The sequence below is a fragment of the Podarcis gaigeae genome (assembly GCF_964106915.1).
Source record: "Podarcis gaigeae genome assembly, chromosome: 4".
NCBI classification, from domain to species: Eukaryota; Metazoa; Chordata; class Lepidosauria; order Squamata; family Lacertidae; genus Podarcis; species Podarcis gaigeae.
Genome location: NC_139677.1, coordinates 102,673,929 through 102,698,432, shown reverse-complemented (window position 1 = coordinate 102,698,432; position 24,504 = coordinate 102,673,929). Strand labels below are relative to the sequence as shown.

The 24,504-nt window shown below is 45.3% G+C and overlaps 1 protein-coding gene across 7 annotated transcripts in view; it reads left to right on the top strand.

Moving 5' to 3' along the window:
* Positions 1–22,253, top strand: part of SLCO2B1 (solute carrier organic anion transporter family member 2B1) — a 74,554-nt gene extending 52,301 nt beyond the window's left edge. For all 7 annotated transcript variants that reach the window (XM_083736724.1, XM_083736725.1, XM_083736726.1 and 4 more), the window contains 9 exons: positions 408–538; positions 6,574–6,682; positions 11,890–12,054; positions 13,055–13,247; positions 17,873–18,032; positions 18,796–18,965; positions 19,861–19,925; positions 20,637–20,757; positions 21,371–22,253. In XM_083736724.1, coding sequence (XP_083592850.1) covers positions 408–538; positions 6,574–6,682; positions 11,890–12,054; positions 13,055–13,247; positions 17,873–18,032; positions 18,796–18,965; positions 19,861–19,925; positions 20,637–20,757; positions 21,371–21,515 — 1,259 coding nt within the window. In that variant the 3' untranslated portion in view covers positions 21,516–22,253. The remainder of the gene's footprint in view (positions 1–407; positions 539–6,573; positions 6,683–11,889; positions 12,055–13,054; positions 13,248–17,872; positions 18,033–18,795; positions 18,966–19,860; positions 19,926–20,636; positions 20,758–21,370) is intronic.
* The last annotated feature ends 2,251 nt before the right edge of the window (positions 22,254–24,504 follow it).

The window sequence follows — 24,504 nt, the reverse complement described above, 5'->3', positions numbered from 1 at the left end:
TTTATCTTTAAACAGATAATGAGCTAACCCAAATTGACCAAAACAGATTAAATTTTCTTCATCTTCCTGTTCTAGAGAATGAGATGTCACTCACCAGGTGTCAGCAAAATGTGGTGAGTGGTGAGATGGAGACAGAGCCATACAACAGAGATGCAGGCGGAAGAAAAAGGCCAGGATGGATCTGCAGCTTCCACCTGTGCCACTTCCAGAACAGACACGGGCAGATGCCACAGATCTATTTCAGCCTTTTTATGCCTTAAAAGGTGGTGTAAAAGCAAATCTGGATGAGCCTGAGTCTATGTTCCTCGCAAAAGGGGTAGGCAGCTGTTGAGGCCTCTGAGAGTTGTGCTATCAGCCACCAAAGCACCAGCGTATCTTTGAGCTCTTCCATGTGCTTTGTGTTTCAGCGGACATTCACATTAATAGCAAAGATCCACGATGGGTTGGAGCCTGGTGGCTCGGTTTCATAATTTCCGCCAGCGTGGTCGCCATTGCTTCAATACCTTATTTCTTCTTTCCAAAAGAGCTGCCTAGAGAGGTAAGGACACGCTTGAGAATAGCTATTCTCAAGGCACGATCTCTTTCCTCTTGAAATGGAAAGTAAGGCAATTCAAAACACTGGCGCATGAGCCACTTCGGCTTAGTGGGTAGGGTGCTGGGCTTGGACCAGAGAGATCTGAATCCAGATTTGTGCCCTGCTGTAAAACAACCTTGGTGCTCTAGGGCCAAGCCCTGTCTCAGTCTAACCTTTTTATCCCACAGGGTTGTGGACATAAAGAGAGAGTGAAACCCCGCGTATGCCATCTGAGTACCTTGGAGAAAGGGCAAAGTTAGATATGGCATGGTACACATCAGGATGTTTTGCTCTGTTTACTTGTGTGCTCTCCATCTTGGGTTTACAGCTGTCATGTCTGGATGAACAGGCCCAATGTGTCAGTGAATGCTCAGGAACGTTCTTGGCTCCTGGGAAAGAGCAGATCCCACCTCCTAGTGGACAAGTGAATGTCTGTCAAGGGGCTGTCAGGAGAAGGCAGGTTCATCCATAGGTCAGGAAAAGCACTTGAGATGCAAAGTGCAATTAACTTTTTATCCACAAAAGTAAAAACGCAACAGAGTTCATCTAGGCTAGTTTCCTCTTGTTGAAGACATTGGTGGAACTGGCACCTGGCCTCTCCTTTTCTCGCTAACCCCCTCACTCTAGACTCCTCCAAAGCAGCTGTAGACTGTGACGAGGAGGAAGGATCCCTTTTGGGGCCTGTTTGGCTCGTTGCTCAACCACATGCAGGACTCTTTGTGATTTGGTTGCCAGTGGAGGAGGAGAGCTAGCTAGAGCAGGACTGTCCAGCTGCTGAGCTTCTGGCCCCCAGCCAGACCTTTTACATTCAAGGTGCTACTTGAGCATCGAACGGGAGACAGAACTTGTCACAGTTGGAGCACACAGTGAAGGTCGTGTCAGGCCCAGGCTGGGACTGACAGCAGGGTAGACTGGGCATGAACTGTTACCAACTCACAGGAATAATGGGAGCAGGAACTGAAGAACTGGCCAGGCGAGGCACGAAGGCAGAGCCCTTTGATGGTAGCCAACCATGACTCACATCTGGGCATTCAGGGAAGCAGCAGAAGTGGAAAAGAAAGCAGCACACTCATAAATGATGACTTTGCACATTTATGTATTTTCTACATTTTTAACACACTGACCATGTTTCACAAAAGTGGATTGGGTGGGTGGGTGGATTTGCGCAGGTTTGGGAAGCAGGAAGAATGAAGAATCAAGACACGGACAAGCATTCAAGCATTCAGACAAGCCATTCATATTTTTTTTTTTAAAAAAAATGTTTTCCCGTCAATATATGGTGTTATATCCTTCATTACTACAACTGTTGATGGTTCCTGTCATGTCTCGGGAGAAGCAGTTATCTCAGTTTCCAAAAGTCACTGCATCACTTTGCCAAGCCATCTTCACCATTTTTCCAGCCTAGGAAGAACAGTCTGAATTCAGACTGCAAATAGTTAATCCAAAAGCTTCTATTCCCGCAGCTGGTAGACTCCTTTCTTCCCTGCTGCTGATTTATGGCCAATTGTCCTTATCTCAAACACATTCCTTTGTGGATAAAGGAGGTTAGAGAGGACTTTGCTCCATATTTTCGAAGCATAGCGTTTCCCCCCTCCCTTCTCTCTCAGTTCCTTTCTCTCACACATGTGCAGTTCCAGTTTTGTTAAATTCCTTATTTATATTCCAATTTATTCCTTCCACACTTGTACAGATATTTTTTAAAACAACAACCCTGCATTCAGGGAAGGGTTGCCATATCATAAATGTAGAGAAAAACTTTGATATAAGCAAAGCGTGGGCTCCCCGCCCCGCAATGTCTCTTTCACTGAATGAAATCCCCTCTCAATCTAAACCTTTTAAATCCTTGTAGCTGGGTTCATTTTCACAGTTTCTTATCTCACCATCTCTAGAAGGTGCCTGTAGTTTATTCCAATTAAACAAACCCAATTAGCAGGATAACCTGTGCTTCCAGGAAATGGATCAGGAGGGGGGGGCGTCGCAGCAGCCAGAGTACTCCATGCACCCAGTGCCTTTCTTTCCCTCACATTCCATGAGGAAGAGTGTGCCAGACCGCCAGGCAAACTGCGGGTGAGAGCAAGGTCCCTATTCCAATCAAACCAGAAAATGCAATTCCGCCATCATTTTCTGATTATCTCCGTGTGTCTCGCTCCACGGTGTCCATCCCCTGGCACACAGGAAACAGGAAGCCCAGACAAGCCAATCATGAGTAGGTGCACTGTCAAACTTCAAGTCGTGAAAGTGGAAGCGGGTGCGAGTCTCATGACAAAGTGTGCTGGCCATGTGGCAGAAGGATGGCTGAGCTTCTATCTTTGTGTCCTGTGTGAGAGACAAGGAAGGCCCAAACCTTTTTGCTGCTTAAAGTGAAGGTGAAAATGGTGCGTCCACAAACGACGTACAGAAGACCAGTCATTGAATGTTACTTCATCACTGGCAAATAGTGTCCTCCTCTACACTTGAGGGCAGCAGACTAGCTTAGGGAGCACAGAGCAGGCACATCAGTTCTGTTCACTCCCTGGCCTTCAGAATCTGCCACCTGAGGCGGCCACCCCACTTTGGCTAATGGTAGGGCCAGCCCTAGGGACGTGGGTGGCGCAGTGGTCTAAACCACTGAGCCTCTTGGGCTTGCCAATCAGAAGGTCGGCGGTTTGAATCCCTGTGATGGGGTGAACTCCCATTGCTCGGTCCCAGCTCCTGCCAACCTAGCAGTTTGAAAGTGGGAAGGTAAACGGCGTTTCCATGGGCTGCTCTGGTTTCCGTGTTCCGTTGCGCTAGAAGCAGCTGAGTCATGCTGGCTGCATGACCCGGAAAAACTGTGGACAAACGCCAGCTTCCTCGACCTGTAAAGCGAGATGAGCGCCGCAACCCCAGAGTCGTCTGCGACTGGACTTAACTGTCAGGGGTCCTTTACCTTTACCTTTTTTAAGGGCCAGCTCTAGTGAGAGAACACCAGGAAATAGAACACTGAAACAAAGAAAGAAAGGTGATGAGTCACAGATATATATCTGATTCTTAGAGAAGGTGAAGATGGGCTGTGAAGGGTGGCATAGAAGTCTCATTTGTTTGCTAAGTTGCTTCCCCCTTGATTATGACCAGTTTCTCCAAAAGATCAGCTCAAGCAAACACAATCTTCTGCTGAGGCAGAAATGCTTACTTTTGTGAGCTCTGCGGAGTGATCACTGGCAAACAGTTTGCTGCAAGAAGCGTGGAGGAGAAGCAGCGCTTTGAAATGAATTGCTCTTTTTCCAGTGAGACATAAAGCTGAGACCCTGGATGCTCCTGATTGTTAACAATCCCTTGGCATGCGCTGTAAGAGCAGCAGTGATAAGTTTTGATGTCCTGGCCACTTCCCAAGCTGGGTAATTGCTTTTTTCCTGCCTCCGCTCCACCTGCATTTCTCAGTGGAAGCCTCAGCCCAAGTGGCCTGCAAAGTTTCATCATGATGCAAGAAGCCCCAAGAGAATGTCCTGTGTGACGGTCATGGTTTCCTCCTCGTGAGGAGGGGTCAAACTGAAGCTGAGGCAGTGGTAGGGGGAGACAGATGCTTAACCCTTCCCTGCCCCTCTGGTTTTCTGATGCAACTGCTTTCCCTAACTGCATTCCAGACATGTTTACCCTCACAAGCCTTTGTAGGGTAAGGTTACCAGATTTCCCCCCAAAGAATCCAGGGACACTTTTTTTAAAAAGAGAGAAAGAAAGGGGGGGGAGAAGAAGTAATCTCTTCTGTGGTCTCCTCTGTTGCGCAGCCTTCCTCTGGGCCCCGTTTGCTCTCTTGGGGCGCTAGCCACCCTGGAGTAGGCTCGGGTCGGGCCTGGGCTCAACCACATGTCCTTGCCCTCCTGGTGCTCTCCTACCTCTCCTCCTTAGCGGCGGCAACAGCAGCGCGGCAAGGTCGGGGCTCCCTCTTTTTTCTCCTTCCTCTTTCTCTCTCTTCCTTCTTCTTCTCCTCTCCTCCTTCTCCCTGCATTGGCTCCAGGGTTTTCCCGGCCCCCAGAGCGCCACTGGGCTGTCAGCCAGGTGGCTGGGCGCTTTCACACCCGGCTTGATTTGGGTCGTGGGGGGGTGTCCAGCGGTTCCCCCTTGGCAGCAGCTGCGGCAGTCTCAGCAGCCCAGAGCCAGCCTGGTAGCACAGTTGGCTCTGGCTGGCTTCAGGAGCAGTTTGCTGCTGTGGCGCCTGCCATTTTGCCTCGCCAGAAGTCCCCATATGGTGTGTCTTGTGCCGTTGACCAATCATGCAACATTCATTGCCTACTAATAAATCTACAACACTTAAAATATAAATCCAGGGACGTTAAATGAAATCCAGGGACATTCCGGGGACAGATTTTGGCCAGGGACAGATTTGTAAATCCGGGACTGTCCCTGGGAGACAGGGATGTCTGGTAACCATATTGTAGAGGTTGGGGTGAGCAGCAGTAGAGGAAAGAAGTGATTTCAGGAGTGGGGGGTTAAGCATTCTCACCTGCTGCTTCTCCAAGTCTCTTCCTCCTGACGCTGCTTCCCAGAACAAGCCATCGTCAGGGTTTATACATATACACACACTTCCGTTTAATGAGTGTTTTAGCTTTCATAGTAAACCAACTGTACTTGTACCAGCCAGATTCAGCATTCAGCTACTAAGTGCCATGAAGCTGAGAGCCAGGCCAGCTAAATGTCACTTCACCAGAAAGACAACGCAGGCATTAACCCCTCCACGGAAGGATATTTAAATGGATCTTTTCTGCCTTTAAGTGGAGTGCTGACTTTGCTGCATCCATTTGATTTTATGCCATGCTATTTGCACAGAGTCAAATTGATTTGCCCCTAGGGAATCTCGGGGACAGGGCCGTCCACTGTAACAAAGTCCACAGAGGAGATCCAATAGCCTTAACAAAGAGAAGGACAAAACCCTCTTCTAGCCTTTTTCTTGGCAAAATAGCGGATTTGAGGAGAACAAGATTACAAAAGCAGCAGAGTGATAAAAAGATGTTTTATGTTAGTGACCTCACTGAGTCTTCGGATTTCAATCTCCCTTTCTTGGGCCAGGTTATTAAGCAGGTGGTTATGGACCAGGTGGAGGAAACAGATTTTCTAGATCCATTTCAATTGGGGCTTAGGCCCAGTTTTAGCACAGAAACTGCTTTGGTCATTCTATATGATGACCACTGTTGGGAGGGAGACATGGGGAATTCTACCCTGTTAATTCTACTTGACCTCTTAGCAACTTTTGATACTATCAAACATGATATCCTTCTGGAGTAGCTGTCCTGAGTTGGGTTGGCGGCGGCGCTGCTTTGTGGTTCCAGTCCTGCTTGGATGCTTGCTTCCAGAGGGTGATGCTTGGGGAGTGCTCTTCAGCTCCACAGAGCCTTCAGTCTTGAGTTCTTCAGGCCTCAATTTTATCCCCTAGGAGGTTTAACATCTACATAAAACCACTAGGTGGGGTCTTTCAGAGCTTTGGAGTATGTTGTCAGCAATGTGCTGATGACACAGCAACTCTACCTCTCCTTTACATCTGCAAGTGGGGCAGTGGATGTGCAAAAAGGGAAACAGCAGTAGGATGCAATTCTGACTGAAGCGGGGGGGGGGGGATAAAAAGTGAGGTTGAGTTCATCTGAGTTTGGGAGTGAGATTGACAAAGTGGACTATGGAGAGACCAAAGCCCAGCTTTAAGGACTCCTGGTCTTTTGTGCAGGATTCTCGCTTTGGTGGACTGATCCAGAAGTTTCTCAGGAATATTACTGTTTCTTTATTTATTGCATTTACTGGTATATTACACACACACCCCATTTTCTCCAAGGAGCTCAAGGTGGCATACATGGTTTATCCCCCTACTCATTTAATCCCCACAAAGTCCCTGTGTTTAGGCTGAGGGGCAGTAGCTGGGTCCAAGGCCACCTGTGAGCTTTATGGCCAAGCGGGGATTCGAAAGCTGCTCTTCCAGATTCTAGTCTGACGCTCTGACCACACTGACTCATAGCCTTGTGTTCATGTCTAATACAATGTCACCTGCCCATTTCTAGGAAGAGTCGCCCCAGAACAGCCCTTCAGAAGCTCAAAACAACGACTTCCTACCTGAAAAAAGTAAAGAAAAAGAACTGAAAGACTACACTCTGAAACAGTTCATCGGAAGTAAGCTTGTGTTTATTTGCCCATCTAGAAGCCCTGCTCGTCTCTGCATACCCAAGTTATGAAGCCTACACATGTCTTGGTTCACACATTACACAGGCACCCATGTTTCCCCATGTAGGCATGAATCTTTGGGCTATTTGCTCCAGAGTTTGTTGCACACCACACAGGTTGCTGCACTCACTTAATTACTTGAGAGAAGTTGCAAAAACAAATAAATCCCAAGTAATATGGCTTTGCATCTTGAAGGACCGAATGCAGTTTTGGAGAAGAACAAGATTATACACAGGCTACCCTAACCCACACAACCTGAACCAACCTGAACCAAGAACTTGTATACTTAAACTGTGTACACATCACCTGCTTAAAATGCAGCTAGATTGTTTATCAGTTTGGATCCAAGTGAGTTTAGTGTGATATTTCATAAAGAAAAGACAAGGATGGGTATCGATTGTGGCTAACGTCTTGTGTGGAAGCAATCTGGATGCAGTTTGCAGCACTAACATATTACTACTAGAGAGAGAGGTAGACAGAGATGGAGAGTCTGTTTGTTGCTGTATAAGTTACACAGAAGGTGTTAGTGATGTGGCAAGGTTAAATGGGGGCATAGACAGACCAGGGGAAGGCTCAAATGCAATTAACCTGGGTTTGGACTACGTGAGGACAGAGAGATAGTGAGATCTAGGAAATGAAGATAATGGAGAGAAAAAAGAAATGGCAGGAATTAACTGTTCCAGAGAATGGAGAGAAAAGGGGTAGGTTTCCTACAGTCCCAAGTAAGCAGCCTTAGAACCTTTCCAAGTTGAATCAAAAATCCAAAACTTCATGCTCAATTACCTAGTTTCTGTTTGTTTAATTTGTTTTGTGACAGCAGGGAGCAGTGCTCCCCACAGATCTTCATTGCCCATTATGGACTGGTATAATACCCAAACACTTTTGGCCTTCAGCTTAAAAATGAATACATTTCTTCCTTTGGCCTTCCAGGTTGCTGTCTCTATACCTTACCTGTTATTGTGTCTTCTGGTTGCTTCATTTATTTGACTGTTTGCTTGTTCTTGCACATCAACAATCAGTACTGAGACTAAGTTCACTGTTGTGTTTGTTATTATGTATTTCTTATTTGTCCAAGAAAATTTTGAGGGAAATCCATTTCTATTTGTATAAAAGATAGGTTTTCCAGAGAGCACACTAATGTTCCTTTAAGTTTCATGATTAAACTGCTATAACATAGAGAAGAGGCAGAGAGATGGGGAGAGGCAGTAAGGTGAAGGGAGAACTACGAGAGCTGAGGAGGTCCGCTCACATGGGCATCCAAGCAGGAGTTATTATTATTGTTGTTGTTATTGTTATTATTAAACCCCGACCACCTGGGTGGGTTTCCCCAGCATATCTAAAAACATAATAAAAACATCAAACATTAAAAACCTTCTGATACAGGGCTGCCTTCAGATGTCTTCTAAAAGTTGTGTACTTCTTTATCTCCTTGACATCTGAAGGGAGGGCAGCACCACTGAGAATGCCTGCTTCTCTCTTCTCTGAAAAAAGAGGGGCAGAGGACAGACTTTTGCAGGGTGTCTTCAGCAGGAATGGATGAATGGCAATTTCAGTTCTCAGTTTCTCATTTTCCCAGTCTGAAGTTCAGTTCTAATTTCTGCAGCAACCTGCAGATTTGAGTTTTTAAAAAAATCTATTTGAAAACATTTTAGTGTAGAAAACATTTAGGGCGGATTTCTCCTAATAAACACATTTTTGTCTAGTTACAGGTAGGTAGCTGTGTTCGTCTGCCGTAGTCAAAACAAAATTAAAAAAAAGGCTACCTACCTGTAACTAGAACTATGGAAGGTACCACATTGAGCCGCATGAAATGGACCAATAACAAACTTAGTTGGTCTCTAAGATGCTACTGGAAGGATTTTTTTAACATTTTTGTCTGTGCTTTTGCCTAATTCTCACTTTTCTGCAAGCATTTCCGCATCCTATAATAATGCATCTCCATGTTATTTTTACGAATGTATGCATTTTATGCACATTTCACCCAATATATGCATTATTGTACATATCATTTGGTTGGGTAATTGAATTTTTTTTAAAAATGTAAATTTCTAAGGATGGCTGTGGTTCGGTTCACATATTGGTCTGAGAACTGGGAATTACATAGTTTCTCATTGAAATCATAGTATCATAGACTTGGAAGGGACCCCAAGGGTCATCTAGTCCAACCCCCTGCAATGCAGGAATCTCAGCTACAGCATCCATGACAGCTGGCCATCCAACCTCTACTTTAAAATCTCCCAAGAAGAAGAGTCCACAACCTCCCGAGGGAGACGATTTCACTCTCACTGTCAGAAGGTTCTTTCTGATGCAAATAGAATTAAATTTCTCCTCCACCCCTATTCTTGAGAGGGGGGGGCGGGTCTCCAAGAGAAATGTTGGCTACATTCTGGAACTAGTTACATAAGAATCAGAGAACCTGTCCAGGTTACCAAGATCCCATATGGGAGAAGGTAGAGACATTTCCCGGGAAATGTATATTTAGGCTTGATCCCATCACTAGTGAAGTTGCTTTTTTCAGAATTAATAACTGGATCTGCAAACAATAGATAGAGTAAATTTTCTAATTAGGCCGGCATGTAGTAGACAATGTGAACGTTCAGGCTTACACTGCTTCTGTGGAAGGAGGTTTGGCTGAAATCACTTTGGCTTCCTCCAGTTCCTTCGTAATGGCCCTGCGTCCATTTGCTCAGGGAAAAATAGGTTTGTGGAGAATTCCAACTGAACGGCTCTTCTTGGTAACACCAGGCAGATTTTAACCAGCCACCAGACTACTAATCTGCATCGTGATAAAGCGATAAAGGGCCAAAGACGAGCCTATAACTTTCTCCACGATTGCAGGGGAAATTCCAGACACGCTGTAAAACTGCAGCTTTAAAGCTCTGTCGGGGATGCAGCGTACTTAAGATTGATTTAGAGATCTGTTATCAGGCAGAGTAATGGGGAACATTCGCTGTCCGGTCCAATAAAGCACTCTCTTTCTCCTCCGGATTAAGCTAAATGCCCTGTTCCTACTTTTAGCCTAGCAAGTTTTATTTCCATCAGATAACAATATGCTTCCAATCTGCCACTGTGCTTCTGGAAGGCCAAGAAAATGTTAATCAGCCAGGGAGACAAATTTCGGAGAGAGAGAGAGAGAGAGAGAGAGAGAGAGAGAGAGAGAGAGATCACCGTGCAAAGCATTCTACTGCAATAGAGGAATCCAGCAGCTCCTGAGCTTACCACCCAGAGGGAAGGGGGGGCTTTATTAGCTGAACTGCAAAAGACTCTTGGGCTGAGGAGTTGTTGTTGGTTTTTTGTACAGTGGTACCTTGGTTTACGAACTTAATCCGTTCCAGAAGTCCGTTCTTAAACCAAAGTGTTCTTAAACCAAGGTGTACTTTCCCATAGCAGTGGGGGACTCAATTTACAATGGAACACACTCAACAGGAAGCGGAACATGTTCTGCTTCCAAGGCAAAGTTCACAAACTAAAACACCTACTTATGGGTTTGCAGCATTCTTAATCCAAGTTGTTCATAAACTAAGATGTTCTCAAACCAAGGTACCACTGTATCTTCGTTTTAGATCCTGTTATGATTTACGTGGAAATTGTTCACTTTGGCTATATGTTTTTTAATGCTTTGCTTCCTGTTTATGACTACTTTTGTTGAAGTTATGTGTGTGTGTATTTCATGTTGTAGGTCACCTTGAGCATTTGTTTTGAGTTGTGGAAAGGCGGCATACAAATAAAATGATATCTGCCAAGGAACAACACCTTGTACATGGCAGACGTCTTTGGGGGGATGTTGTTGACTGCAAAGTCTGCTCATGTGAGGGGTGGCCTGACTCCTTGGGCCATGCCATCATCCTCTGTGGATCAAAAGTCTCAAGCAGAAATGAGCTGCACAGAACCACTGGCACTACTATTCTGCCATTGGAATTTTTCCATATAAAGGAAAAAGGAGTAGGGAAAGGGGGTCTCTCTGTGTGACCTGGGCTTCCACCAGCTAGGTTTCAGAGCCTTCCTGGCCCAACCACCAGGGAACTGTTTCCTCTGCAAGCCTTGCAGATCCCCCCCCCCCCATTTCTTAGTCATCTGGCAGCGTAACTTACCACATGTCCTCTGAAATGCAGGTTCCTCAAGGGCACGGTGTCAACTGCCATACAAGCCTCAAACACCTCACTTAGCACTCAGTCAGCTGGCTCCACTGGTCATAGAATCATAGAATTGTAGATGTGGAAGGGGTCGTCTAGCCCAGCCCCTTACAATGCAGGAATCTCAGCTAAAGCATCCATGACAGATGACCATCCAACTTCTGCTTCAAAACGTCCGAGGAAGGAGACCGTTCCACTGCCAAACAGCTCTTGCTGTCAGAAATTCCTTCCTAATATTTAGTCAGAAACTCCTTGTTAGTTAAATCCATTGGTTTTGGCCCTCCCTTCTGGAGCAGCAGAAAACAAGCCTCCATCCTCCATGTGACAGCCCTTAAGATATTTGAAGGTGGCTCTCATATCTCCTCTCAAGTCTCCTCTTTTCCATGCTAAACATACCATTTTAAGTCCTTTTAAGCACCAGGTAGTTCTTTATTCTGAGCAACAGATTTTGTTAGACAGGCTAAGCTGCCATTCCTTCTACATGTACATTATGTTGCCACCCTGTGTTGGCTGCCTAAACTACCATAAGCTACCTAAACTACCATACTTGCTGTTGCCACCTCTTCAAGGCAAAAAAGAGTTAGCCGAGTGGGTCCCAAATGTTTTCACGCCACCGCCCACTTGGTTCCATAAACCTATACCCAGTTCCCTCTACCCTACCTGATAAAAAACATTATTCAGAAAAATGGTGTGCTCAACCCACAAAGAAGATAATAACACAACAAAATCCAGAATTCCAAACAGTAGTTGCAAATTTATTTAAAACCCAATTAAAACTATTTAGTTTAACTAATTCAACAAAAATTGATTAACTTGATCCAGGGACACCAGTTTTTTAAAGTCTGACATTCATTTATACCTCCGGTGCCCCCTTGCCACCTCTTAGGTATTCCCACCGCCCCCCAGGAGCAGAAGCACCCACTTTGAGAAAGACCTACTTAGTCTGTAGCAGCAAGAAACAGCAACAGAATAATGCCTATTCTTATTATTAATTATAATTTGCTACTCTTTCTTCTGTTGCAGTGTTTCCTGTGGTTTTCATGAGGCTGATGAAGAACCCCATCTTAGTTGTGGTAATCTTGGCTATGGTCAATCTCTCTGGCATGATTGCTGGCATAGCAACCTTCATGGCCAAACTGTTGGAGAGGCAGTTCTCCCTGTCCGCATCTGTTGCCAACATGATCCTAGGTGTGTGCTACTTCCTTGTTTCCAGATCACAAGACCTCAGGGTCATTTAGATCCCATTCCTGTCGCGTTTAGCAAGGGGCAGTGTTGTGCCAAATTTTGGCAGCATTCAATTTTTTCAGGGCAAAAATCATGAGTGGTATCCAGCTAAGTTTTACTCAGGGTAAACCCATTGAAATCAACAGAGAAAACAATGCACCATGTTATCCCTACATCTCTTTGCCAAGAGATGGGAAGGGATTGCGCTCTGTATCAGGTGGTGAGCAGCCTTTAGGCTTTTGTTGTAGGATGTACTTTGGGAATCTAATGGATTCCCAAGAGCCCAGGGGAAAGTAGGGGTGGGCATCTGAGTCTGAGTGTATACTCAGTCCAGGAATTTGCTTTTCAGTACCAGGCCTGAGCTTTTGACACAAAAAGAACTCCTGGTTTCCTCCCACCCAGATTTCTTTCAGTGGTTCAATGTGGGCGCAAGAGCTTTTTCACGGTCAGTGTTCTTAAACAACTGGGAATCAGAAACCCTTGTCAATCTGTTGTTGGTTGTATGTGGAATGCCTGCTCTAAAATGGCAAATGCATGCCCAATAGAAGTGCAGGAATGTGGGTGCAACTGTACAGGCCAACCCCCCCCCCATTTACAAGGGGGTTACATCCCGAGGCACCGTGCACACCAGTGAAATCACATATATTTGAAGCACCATTAGGAAAAAATGCAAACACCCACCCTCGCCCAGTTCCACCCCTTTTTAAAGAAGCTTCTTTAAAATAAGCAGGCTGTGGGCAGGGAAAGGTTGTTCTGCTGGTGGATCTCTGCATTGTTTATCTATCTAACAAAATCCACATACCACTTGATTGCAACAAAACCCCTGCAGTTTAAAGAAGGAACAGGCAGGGTTATCGTTGCTTTTTAAAAATGTATTTTGTGTTCTGATTTTGTAGTTTTATGTTGCGATCTTCGTGTGAAGGTTGGTATACAAATTTAACAAATCATCACCACCATCCTGTAGGAGCTGTCAACATCCCGAGTGGCATGTTCGGAATCGCCCTTGGAGGTGCCATCATAAGGAACTGCCGCCTCTCCCTCACCCAGATCGCCCTGATGAGCGTAATCAGCATGGGTCTCTGTACCATCTGTGACGTGCCGCTCTTCTTCTTGGGCTGCCAGACGCAGACGGTGGCGGGACTTGACCTTTCTGGAAGGTACACAATCATTCCTGTTTAAAGGAAGATGTGGGGAAGTTATCCAGTTTAAGGCCATAGAAGTGTAGGTTTGAAGAAAAATGAAAGTCTTTAACTGTAGGGATTTTCAGTTGACATGCCTCGATTCCTGGCTCCTTCCTTAAGTCTTCCTTTTTTCTTTCGCACTCCCTCCTCTTTGCTCTGCAGGAAACCCATTTTCTATCTACACCTTGTTATAGGAAAATCCTTGGGCTCACTTGCATTGCCAAACAAAGACACCAGCTAGGAATATAGGAGCAAAACAGCAGCCTGTAGGACTGATCTTTATTTAGAAGACTGTTGCAGGACTTTCAGCCACCACATGGAAAAAGCAGAAAGAAGCCCCGAACAAAGGATGGCTCCCTTTTTTATAAGTTTCTTTTTTTACCCACAATACCCTTAGTGAAGCATCATACATACATCATATATACACCACAGCTATTTCATAACCTGGGAGGGGTCTTCTGGCAGAAACGTGAGCATCAGGTTTGCCCCTATCCATACCTTGACCTCCACTTCACACCAATTAAGTACAGTGGTACCTGGGTTCTCAAACTTAATCCATTCCGGAAGTCCGTTCCAAAACCAAAGCTTTCCAAAACCAAGGCAGCTTTCCCATAGAAAGTAATGCAAAATGGATGAATCTGTTCCAGACTTTTAATAACAACCCCGAAAACAGCAATTTAACATGAATTTTACTATCTTACGAGACCATTGATCCATAAAATGAAAGCAATAAACAATGTACTGCAGTCACACAATCAATCAGTGAATCAATCAATAGTTGAACTGGGTTCTACACAATCACAAAAACAAAACAAAAAGAGCGGCAAAAATGAAACTGCAAAATAAATAGCAAAAACAGACAGACCTCAGCATAACTCTCAAAATGGAAGTGTGGCACTCAAATCGGAGCACATTCGGCTTCCTAAAGAAGTTCGCAAACTGGAACACTTACTTCTGGGTTTGCAGTGTTTGGGTTCCAAGTTGTTTTGAGTACCAAGGCGTTTGAGAACCAAGGTACCACTGTAAAACAAAGGTGAGTATGTACATGGCCAAGTTAACCACACCTCTTTTGTCTTGACCAAGATCCTAACCAACTGAGGTTAGGATGGCTACTGTCTGGCACTCAGAGCCAGGATGCCAGCAATTATCTCCCATACAAGAGGTTGCTGGGTACGTGATCTTGGGCTTCAGGGATTATGGCTGCCCACTTCCCAGACTCCCCCCTTGGTAGTCATTCATTTCCTGAACAGAACAAAGTTGGAATGGCACAAATCTGATATTGGAGTGATTTTATATGACTTTCTAAAGTTTTCCCATTCAGCCAATACATAGATACATTTATCAGTGAACTGTTACATTTGGTATTGTGCAGCGGAGACCCCTTTGAATAGAGATGGGGGCGGGGACTGTGTGATGAAGTGTTTTGTGGGAACATTTGCGGGCATGATTGTGTTGATTTTGGTAGTGGGGGTATGTATGATGTCTGCTGGAGGGGCAAATCCCCCCCCCCAACCTTTCTCCAAATTCTGGTAACTACCTTACGTAGCTTCTTCAATCTTGCATTCCCATCTACTCCTCCTCTCATGCTTCTCCATACTACCTCTGATCTCTGCCATTTCTCATCAACCCCTCTTGCTTTTCTCAACACTGACCCATTCCTAGGTTTGCGTGGGTTTGGGAGATGTTGGCATATGGGATCTAGTCCCAAGATGCTCTGTAATAGGCATGGGGCCTGTGAGTGAATGTGCAGGCTTTTCTTGGCCTTCTCATAGAATCATAGAATCATAGAGTTGGAAGAGACCACCAGGGCCATCGAGTCCAACCCCCTGCCAAGCAGGAAACACCATCAGAGCACTCCTGACATATGGCTGTCAAGCCTCTGCTTAAAGACCTCCAAAGAAGGAGACTCCACCACACTCCTTGGCAGCAAATTCCACTGTCAAACAGCTCTTACTGTCAGGAAGTTCTTCCTCATGTTTAGGTGGAATCTTCTTTCTTGTAGTTTGGATCCATTGCTCCGTGTCCGCTTCTCTGGAGCAGCAGAAAACAACCTTTCTCCCTCCTCTATGTGACATCCTTTTATATATTTGAACATGGCTATCATATCACCCCTTAACCTCCTCTTCTCTAGGCTAAACATGCCCAGCTCCCTTAGCCGTTCCTCATAAGGCATCGTTTCCAGGCCTTTGACCATTTTGGTTGCTCTCCTCTGGACACGTTCCAGTTTGTCAGTGTCCTTCTTGAACTGTGGTGCCCAGAACTGGACACAGTACTCCAGGTGAGGTCTGACCAGAGCAGAATACAGTGGCACTATTACTTCCCTTGATCTAGATGCTATACTCCTATTGATGCAGCCCAGAATTGCATTGGCTTTTTTAGCTGCCGCGTCACACTGTTGGCTCATGTCAAGTTTGTGGTCAACCAAGATTCCTAGATCCTTTTCACATGTACTGCTCTCAAGCCAGGTGTCACCCATCTTGTATTTGTGCCTCTCATTTTTTTTTGCCCAAGTGCAATACTTTACATTTCTCCCTGTTAAAATTCATCTTGTTTGTTTTGGCCCAGTTCTCTAATCTGTCAAGGTCATTTTGAAGTGTGATCCTGTCCTCTGGGGTGTTAGCCACCCCTCCCAGTTTGGTGATATCTGCAAATTTGATCAGGATGCCCTTGAGTCCATCATCCAAGTCATTGATAAAGATGTTGAATAAGACCGGGCCCAAGACAGAACCCTGTGGCACCCCACTAGTCACTCTTCTCCAGGATGAAGAGGAACCATTGATGAGCACCCTTTGGGTTCGGTCAGTCAGCCAGTTACAAATCCACTGAGTGGTAGCATAGTCAAGACTGCATTTTACCAGCTTCTTTACAAGAATATCATGGGGCACCTTGTCAAATGCCTTGCTGAAATCAAGGTAGGCTACATCCACTGCGTTCCCTTCATCTACCAGGCTTGTAATTCTGTCAAAAAACGAGATCAGGTTCGTCTGACATGACTTATTTTTCAGAAATCCATGCTGACTATTGGTGATCACAGCATTCCTTTCTAGGTGCTCACAGACTGTTTGCTTAATGATCTGCTCCAGACTCTTCCCTGGTATTGATGTCAGACTGACTGGGCGGTAATTATTTGGGTCCTCTCTTTTCCCCTTTTTGAAAATAGGGACAACATTTGCCCTCCTCCAGGAATTCTCAAAGATGACTGCCAGTGGTTCTGAGATCACATCTGCCAGTTCTTTTAATACTCTTGGATGCCGTTTATCTGGCCCTGGAGACTTGAATACATCTAGACTAGCCAAGTATTCTTGTACTATCTCCTTAGTTATTCTGGGCTGTGTTTCCTCTGCTGAATCATTTGCTCCAAATTCTTCAGGTCGGGCATTGTTTTCTTTATCGGAGAAGACTGAGGCAAAGAAGGCATTGAGGAGTTCAGCCCTTTCTGTGTCCCCTGTTTGCATTTCACCATCTTCTCCTCTGAGTGACCCCACTGTTTTTTTGTTCTTCCTTTTGCTATGAACATACCCATAAAAGCCTTTTTTGTTGCTTTTAACCTCTCTAGCAAGCCTGAGTTCATTCTGTGCTTTAGCTTTTCTGACTTTGTGTCTACACGTGCTGGCTTTTTGTTTGAATTCCTTCTGTCACATCTTTTGCACACCACTCTTCTGCCTCTAGCCGCTCCCACCATGGATAGGAAGCCCCCAGAAGGGGTTGCCTCTGAGGGGATGTGGCATTTGGACTGAAGAAGGTTCCGCAACATTGCTTTATAGATACTATGATTAATTAGATTTATCAGTTGTTGTCACAGAGGTAGTGAAGGGGAGGAGGGTGGGGGAAGAGAGAGAACCAGGAACTAAGCTTAGCAAAAATGCAAGGCCACCAGAGCAACAAATAATAATAATAATAATAATAATAATAATAATAATAATAATAATAATAATAATAATATATAATATATAATATATAATATATAATATAATATCTTTATTGTCATTGCCCCCTCTCGGGGACAACGAAATTACTTAGGAATTAAAGGGTGTCTGCAGTATGGAGAAAGGGCTGAAGAAGAAGTCTGGAAATGAAAAGGTCCTCTAGAGCCACAGCTCAAGCAACAAGGTTGGCTCATAAAGGAAGCTAGGAATATGGAGCCAGGCCAGATCGAGAAGGTTCTAGCCTGAGGGGCTGCAATTACGCCTCTCAGCACATGTTGCAGTGCTCAGCAGTTCCTGGTACTGGGATGCCGCCCGCTGTGACACGTGTAAGCATCACATACGAAGACTCTGTCATGGATGCTTTAGTTGAGATTCCAGCATTGCAGGGGGTTGGGCTAGATGACCCAACTCTCTGATTCTGGAAGGAAGGAAGGAAGGAAGGAAGGAAGGAAGGAAGGAAGGAAGGAAGGAAAGCTTTTTGTATTCAGATGTATTTCATGTGCAAAGGCAAGCCGATTTAACCAAGTAAAACTCATACGATCAGTTGACTATGGTGTCTTGTACTGAATGACAGCCCCAATAAATATTTGCATAAGCCTTTGTGCAAGCGCATGCAAAAATGTCCCAGGGCCACGATGCTCTTGCTGACCTAATTCTGTGCTCTTCCTTCTGCAGTTCTGGAATTGAGGAACACATTTTCGATTGTAACCAAATGTGCAAATGCTCCCTGTCAGCCTATAACCCTGTGTGCGGTGCGAATGGTATTGAATACATCTCCCCTTGCTACGCTGGCTGCACAGGGCTAAATATCGAATCCGAAACACAGAAAGTTCTGGTGAGTATAGATTCTTCTAGATCTTCATAAAGAAGCTTGCAAGAGGAAAGTGGTCAGGAAAGTGGTGGGCTTGGAGTGGAAAAGCATCAGGTGGGAGGTGTCCCTACCTCTTCCGTGCCTCTGCTGCAAATTGCCCTCTTTTGTTTTGCCACACATAGTTAGGCCTTAAGGAACCACACTCAGTCCCCCCACATACAGGATATCGGGTCAGTATCCCTCAGGCAGGCTTGAAAATGGGCACTGCTAATGTGAAATACAGATGAGCCCCACGCTGGGCAAAAGATTCCTGCATTGCAGAGGGTTGAGCTGGATGACCCTTGGGGTCCCTTCCAACTCTACACCAGTGTGGTGTAGTGGTTAAGAGTGGTAGACTCGTAATCTGGTGAACCGGGTTCGATTCCCTGCTCCTCCGCATGCAGCTGCTGGGTGACCTTGGGCCAGTCACACTTCTCTGAAGTCTCTCAGCCCCACTCACCTCACAGAGTGTTTGTTGTGGGGGAGGAAGGGAAAGGAGATTGTGAGCCGCTTTGAGACTCCTTTGGGTAGGGATAAAGCAGGATATCAAATCCAAACTCCTCCTCCTCCTCCTCCTCCTCCTCCTCTTCTTTGATTCATGCTTTTAGATTAATGGATGCTCCTTATTCAAGATGGGGGAATGGCAATGGGGAGAAGGGAAGGAGGAGATCAGTCTTAACCTTTCCTCCCACCTGCCCCTGGTACTGTTGCCGTTGCTCCTTCTCTGACTTCCTGCCTCTTCCCTCAGAACTACACCAGTTGCAACTGCATTGTTGTCGACGGCGGCTATGGATATGCTACACCTGGGAGCTGCAGCTTCCACTGTTCCAAATTCCTGATGCCTTTTGTGACCATCGCCTCCTTGTCCACCTTCCTGGGGAGCCTCGCACACACGCCGGGCTTCGTGCTTGTTCTGAGGTACTTCGTGACATTTTAAAAGTACTTCCTAGGAACATTTGAGCAGTGGCGTTTCTCTGTCAAGGAATCTAGATCAGATGCGTTTGTGGGCTCTGCTGTCTTTGAATGCCTGTCCTTCACAAAGGGGAGGGAAGAGATGGTTCATTAAAAAAACAAAACCAACAGTTTATGCCCAGTTGTTTATTGATTAGTGTTCACCGGGAATTACATGGCACTTCACCGACAGACTCTTAGCCCCCAAAGAGCCTATAGTCTAAACTTTGACAATGGAAGAAATGGCAGCTATGGGGCAGGAATAGGAAAGGCAAAGGAAGAAAAAAATATGAATATGAACAAATGCAGCTAAATGCTCTCTCTTGAGCTTAGTTCAGTGGGGGTGAGGAATAAGGGCATGAGCCTCCTGTGAAAAGTGAGTTTCAGGGGGGATTTTAAGGGAGAGAGCGAGAAGCAAGTGCCACCACAAAGTGTTTCGAAAAGAAGTTCCAGGCATGAAGAGCAGCAAGGGAAAGAGAACAGAATCTTTTCTGAAAAATACACCTCATGTGCAGAAAGCTGGAACAAGGGCTGGAAGGATCTGTCCATTTCAATTCTCTTAGTTGATTCCCCCCCCCCCCCAAACTTCCAATCTTAAATTCAGTTTTCCAGATTTCTGCAGCAATTTGCATATATATGGTTATTAACCCTCATGAAAATTTACCCATGTTCTGTTGTGGATTTCTCCCAATAAGCACATTTTTGCATGCAGTTTCAACTACAGTAATGTGCACATTTTTGCAAGCAGTTGTTTTCTAGCGTAGCAGCAGATCACCTAGCCTGAAGAGTCCCCAAGGGCTCACAGCCTTCTGCAGACATTCCCCTTGGGCTCCCACCAATCCCTTTTGGCTTTCTCTTTCAGAAACGTTGACCCTGAAGATAAGTCTTTTGCCATAGGGATACAGTTCCTCATGCAGAGAGTTCTAGGTAAGTCAGAGGCAAGTGATGCGTGTGTGTTTGGGGCACAGTCAATTTGCTGTTGGGTGGTGAATTTTGCATCCTGAAAAGGAAATTTCCAGCCTTGGTGGTTGTACAGAAAACTTGAACACTTGTTGAGTGTGCAGGGTGAAATCTCAGAAGCCAGAGCAATCTTTGCTTTCTGTGCATTTTAACTTGTGGACACATTCACAAGATTTGACTGGGGTCCAATAGGCCCCAATAAATTCATAGTCAAAGCACACACACACTATACTGAATAATTATTCCAAATTTAAGATACAACATAATTTTTTTATAGTACAGGTGCGCAATTATGCAGGGGTGATAATGTAACAATCCCCCCAAACAATATTACCATATTTTTCCATCTATAAGACCCCCCCCCCCCATGTATAAGACGACCCCTATTTTGGGGGACTCCAATTAAAGAAAATGGGGGAGATGGTCCCTGTGTATAAGATGCCCCCACATTTTGGACATTATTTTTTAGGGGGGAAACCTAATCTTATACACAGAAAAATACAGTAATTCCCATTGTGCTTGGCAGACCCCTGCTTACTAATGCAATGTTTTCCTCCAACTCAAACCCTTCTTGAGAAAAAGAACCAAAATACTGTGGTACCTCTGGATGCGAACGGGATCCGTTCCGGAGCATGAACTTCTTCTTACGTGGCATGAACTTCTTGTTTTCTTTTCTAGCCTGGTTGCCTGCGCCAGTGGTGTACGGTAGCCTCATTGACACAGCCTGCGTCCTGTGGCAATACAAGTGCCAAAAGAGAACAGCCTGCAGATACTATAACAATGTATTATTCCGGCACAGGTAAGCCTCCTACTGAGCCCCTCTCTTTGTCCCCATAACAGGTCACTAATTTGGGTGTGTGTGTGTGTGTGTGTGTGTGTGTGTGTGGCATCAATACTATCTACAGACAAGGGTCAGGTTGAAAGGCAACAGCAAAAGATGGAGTTTGCTTCTTTTAAAGAATGCATACCCTGCCCCTCGTTGCAACTGATCTCATGGCACAGCAATTTTAAAATACAGCAAAGTGAAAACAAGACAAAGCAAAATAGATGTAAAGTCCCACAAGACTGGCCATCTGTTCAGGTGGCCAGGTGCATAACACTTGCCCTTCAACTGCTTTTGGCTTTTCTGAGTTTCCTCCTTCTGTGCAGGCCATGTCTTCAGATAACGATGACTTTCAGAAGTTTCCTCTAGGTCAGAAGATAGGGTTAGTTGTATGAATCTTAATTTTAGCCACAGTAGTCCTTTCAAGCCCAAGGCAGGGCATGTGGCAGAATTTGGATTCCTGGGGAGTGGAGAAGGAGGCCTGGCATCCATTTTAAAATGGAAGGATGGCAAGGGCAGGCAGGTAGATGCTGCACTGTGGTCCCTTTGACCTCACTGATTTCTTCCTTTTAATTTTTTGGGCCCTCAGGTTTGTTGGCCTTCAGATTTTTTTGGAAGCAAGCTGCTTTACGTTGCTTTGCATTCTATACTTCATGTTAAAAAAGAAGGAGAGTGGAGTCCGCAGAGAATCCGGCACCAGCCCTCCGTCTGTGGTCCAGGAATCAGCTGCTTGACCAATGCACCAGAACCAATTTCTATTCCACCAAAAGAAGAGGCCAAGCTGCAGAGGTTAAGCATGAGTCCCAGCTGCTATGTGAACAGAACGAGACTGAAGACAGAGGAGACTTCCTTGTGCTGTGTTTTGGCACTTTTATCCGTTCCTTCTTTTGTACATACAACTTGGTGTTAGCTGCCCAAGTGCCATTTGGCAAAGGGCAAGATATAAATATTATACATAAACATATAACCCACCTGTCAGTAATAATAGGATCCCCAAGCTGATCGTTAGACGCTGCATACCACCTTGGGTGCAACGTCTTGTATTTCCTTCCTGGAGAGAGAGGCCTGTGGTTCTGTTTTGCTGGTTCAAGATGAAAAGCAGTGGGAAATTGGGCAATGGCAGCAGCAAGAGGAGGCTGCCTTGGTCTGCTACAGAGAGAAGGAGAATCCTTGTGGTTGAACCCTTCTTATCCTCATGGAGGAAGCAGCAACGCCCTACAATTTCATCACGATGTCCCCTTTACGTATAGTAACAGCACAGGGAAGTGGCACCTTAACGTGCCCATTTTACGGACAGAGAACTGAGATAACGACCTCGTCCAAGAGAGTCGGGTGGACTGGCTGTTCTAAAGCCCGATGCTGTCACTACTGGATTACATGGACTCTCAAAGAAGAGAACCAGTAAGGGCTGGAATAATTCCTTCCAGGAGTAATCGCTTTTGTATAAAAGAAAGCTTACACTGACAATAATATATCCTGTGGCATTGTGCGTTTATTAAAAGTTTGTGTCGGTTACACTGGGGCAAGTTAGTCTGACTCCAGGGGAAGTGTTGTTTGGAACATGTCATGTTATGGGGAGTCTACAGAAGTCATCACACTTTGTCCACGATTGGGTCAGGAAAGTGCAGGAACGGGTATGGGGTGCTTCATTCAACTTCTGGAGAATCTCAACTGTCCTTTCAAAAAATAAAAGCGAGCCTTGGAAGTGTGTGGGTCGAGGGATGGTCAGAAGCTGGGGTTTGGGGGGTAGGCATATGAAGCTGCCTTCTCCTGAGTCAGCCCTTTTTCAGCGGGTGCTGAAAAGACTACAGAGTCTGTGCCTGACTAATATTCAGGGGGAGGGAATTACAAAGGGTCAGTGCCCCCACACTAAAGACCTGATTCCTATCCCATAGGGACTGGACCTCCTGATAACATAGTATCTGAAGGAGTCTCTCACCTGCAGGGGGCCGCAATCCATTGAGTATATAAGGGGGTGGGTGGTCTTTCAGGTCTTCTAGTCCCCAGCTATTTTAGGGCTTTATACACACCAAAACCAGCACCTTCAACTTAGCCTGAATTTTGTATTGATAAGAAATACACTGGAAAACAATAAGGAAGAACTTGCAGCGCTCAGTTTATAACATAGGACACGACTTTATAATGTGATCATGGGGCATCGAGAAAGTAAAACAAGGCAGCTACATAAGAACAGGAATCATTCTCAAAATATAATTATAAACGAACCTTTTACATATGTACCTTAAGTCAGGTGTGTCAATTGTGGGGGGAGCAGATGCACCCCCAAAAAAATGCAGTGAAGGGACTGGGAGTCCTCAAAGTTCTGTGGTAGCCATGCATGCACATTGCAGAGCATGTTTGCGTCACAGGTTCAAGCTGCACATATACAAAGTCACTGAGAGGTGCGAGCTTACTTTTGCTGGGTAATCGCATTTACCGTACTTTTCTGTCTATAAGACCCCCATCTATAAGACGCCCCCTGTTTAAAATTTAAGAAAATGGGGGGGGGGGGAGATGGCACAGAGTTGTTGAGCTTTTTTTTTTTTTTTGTAGAGGATTGCCCAGAGTTTTACAGCTTTTGGGGGGAGGGAATTGCCACAAATTGCTCACATGCACCATCGACGCTGACAATCACCAGCAGCATACAATCGCCCACTTGCCAGAGCGACAACCAACCGCAAACAGACCCTTCCCCAGCAAAAACAAAATCTTACCTGTCCACTGGCAGCGGCAGCCAATCAACAGCAGTATTTGCTGCAGAAGCCAATCACCAACCCAATTAGAGAAGCAGCAGCCAATCCAAAACAGCCCTTCTAGCAGCCAACAATCATCGCTGACAAGCTCCTGCTTGCAGCTGCAGCCAATCACCCGTCCACCCCATTCACTATCCATGTATAAGATGAGGCAAGTTTTTGAACATAATTTTAGAGTAAAAAAACCCCTTGTCTTGTACACGGAAAAGGTACGGTATATTAGGCCTAACTTGGGACAAACAAATGCTCCTCATCTCGTCAATGCAAAGAAGCCTTGCTCTTTTCTGATCTTGCATATTTGTCAGATTGAAAATCTCTGTTCACAACAATATGTCATGGAGAAGGGTAGAAGAATATAAAAGTGCTCTTGACGAGAGGCATGGATTCTGTTTCTGGGTGAACATCCAAACAAATTTACTATACTATGCTGAAATGTTTAAGTGTTTCTTTGACTGTCCTTGAAACTTCCTGCCACCCTTGTCACGCTCTCCTGCCACACCAGTGTGGCCTGCCACACCCTTGGAGATCCACTGGAATAAGGTAAGCTCCTATTTATTCCTGCATCACAGGGGGTTGGACTGGATGATCTTTGGGGTCCCTTCCAACTCTGCAGTTCTATTACTCTGCTTTGCATGCAGAAGGTCTCAATTTCTGTCCTTTTCACCTCCATGTTATAAAGGTCCAGGTTGTTGCCAATAATCTGGAAGACCCTCTCCCTGAGAATAAGAGAGTCCGTGTACTGGTCCAGTAAACGCTTCCGCTGCGCAACCAGCAACAGTTCTCTTTGCAGAGCATTAATTAAGTCCAGTGCAGAGATTCTTGTTGCAGTACAAGCTTCAGAGTCTCAGCAGCAAAGAAATAACGACACAGGGAAGCCTGTCTTTCCAAAGACAGGTTTATTGCAGAAAGATAACAGAAACACCTCCGGAGCTTTCAGACATTTTTGCTTCACGCCCCACAGGCAGAGAAA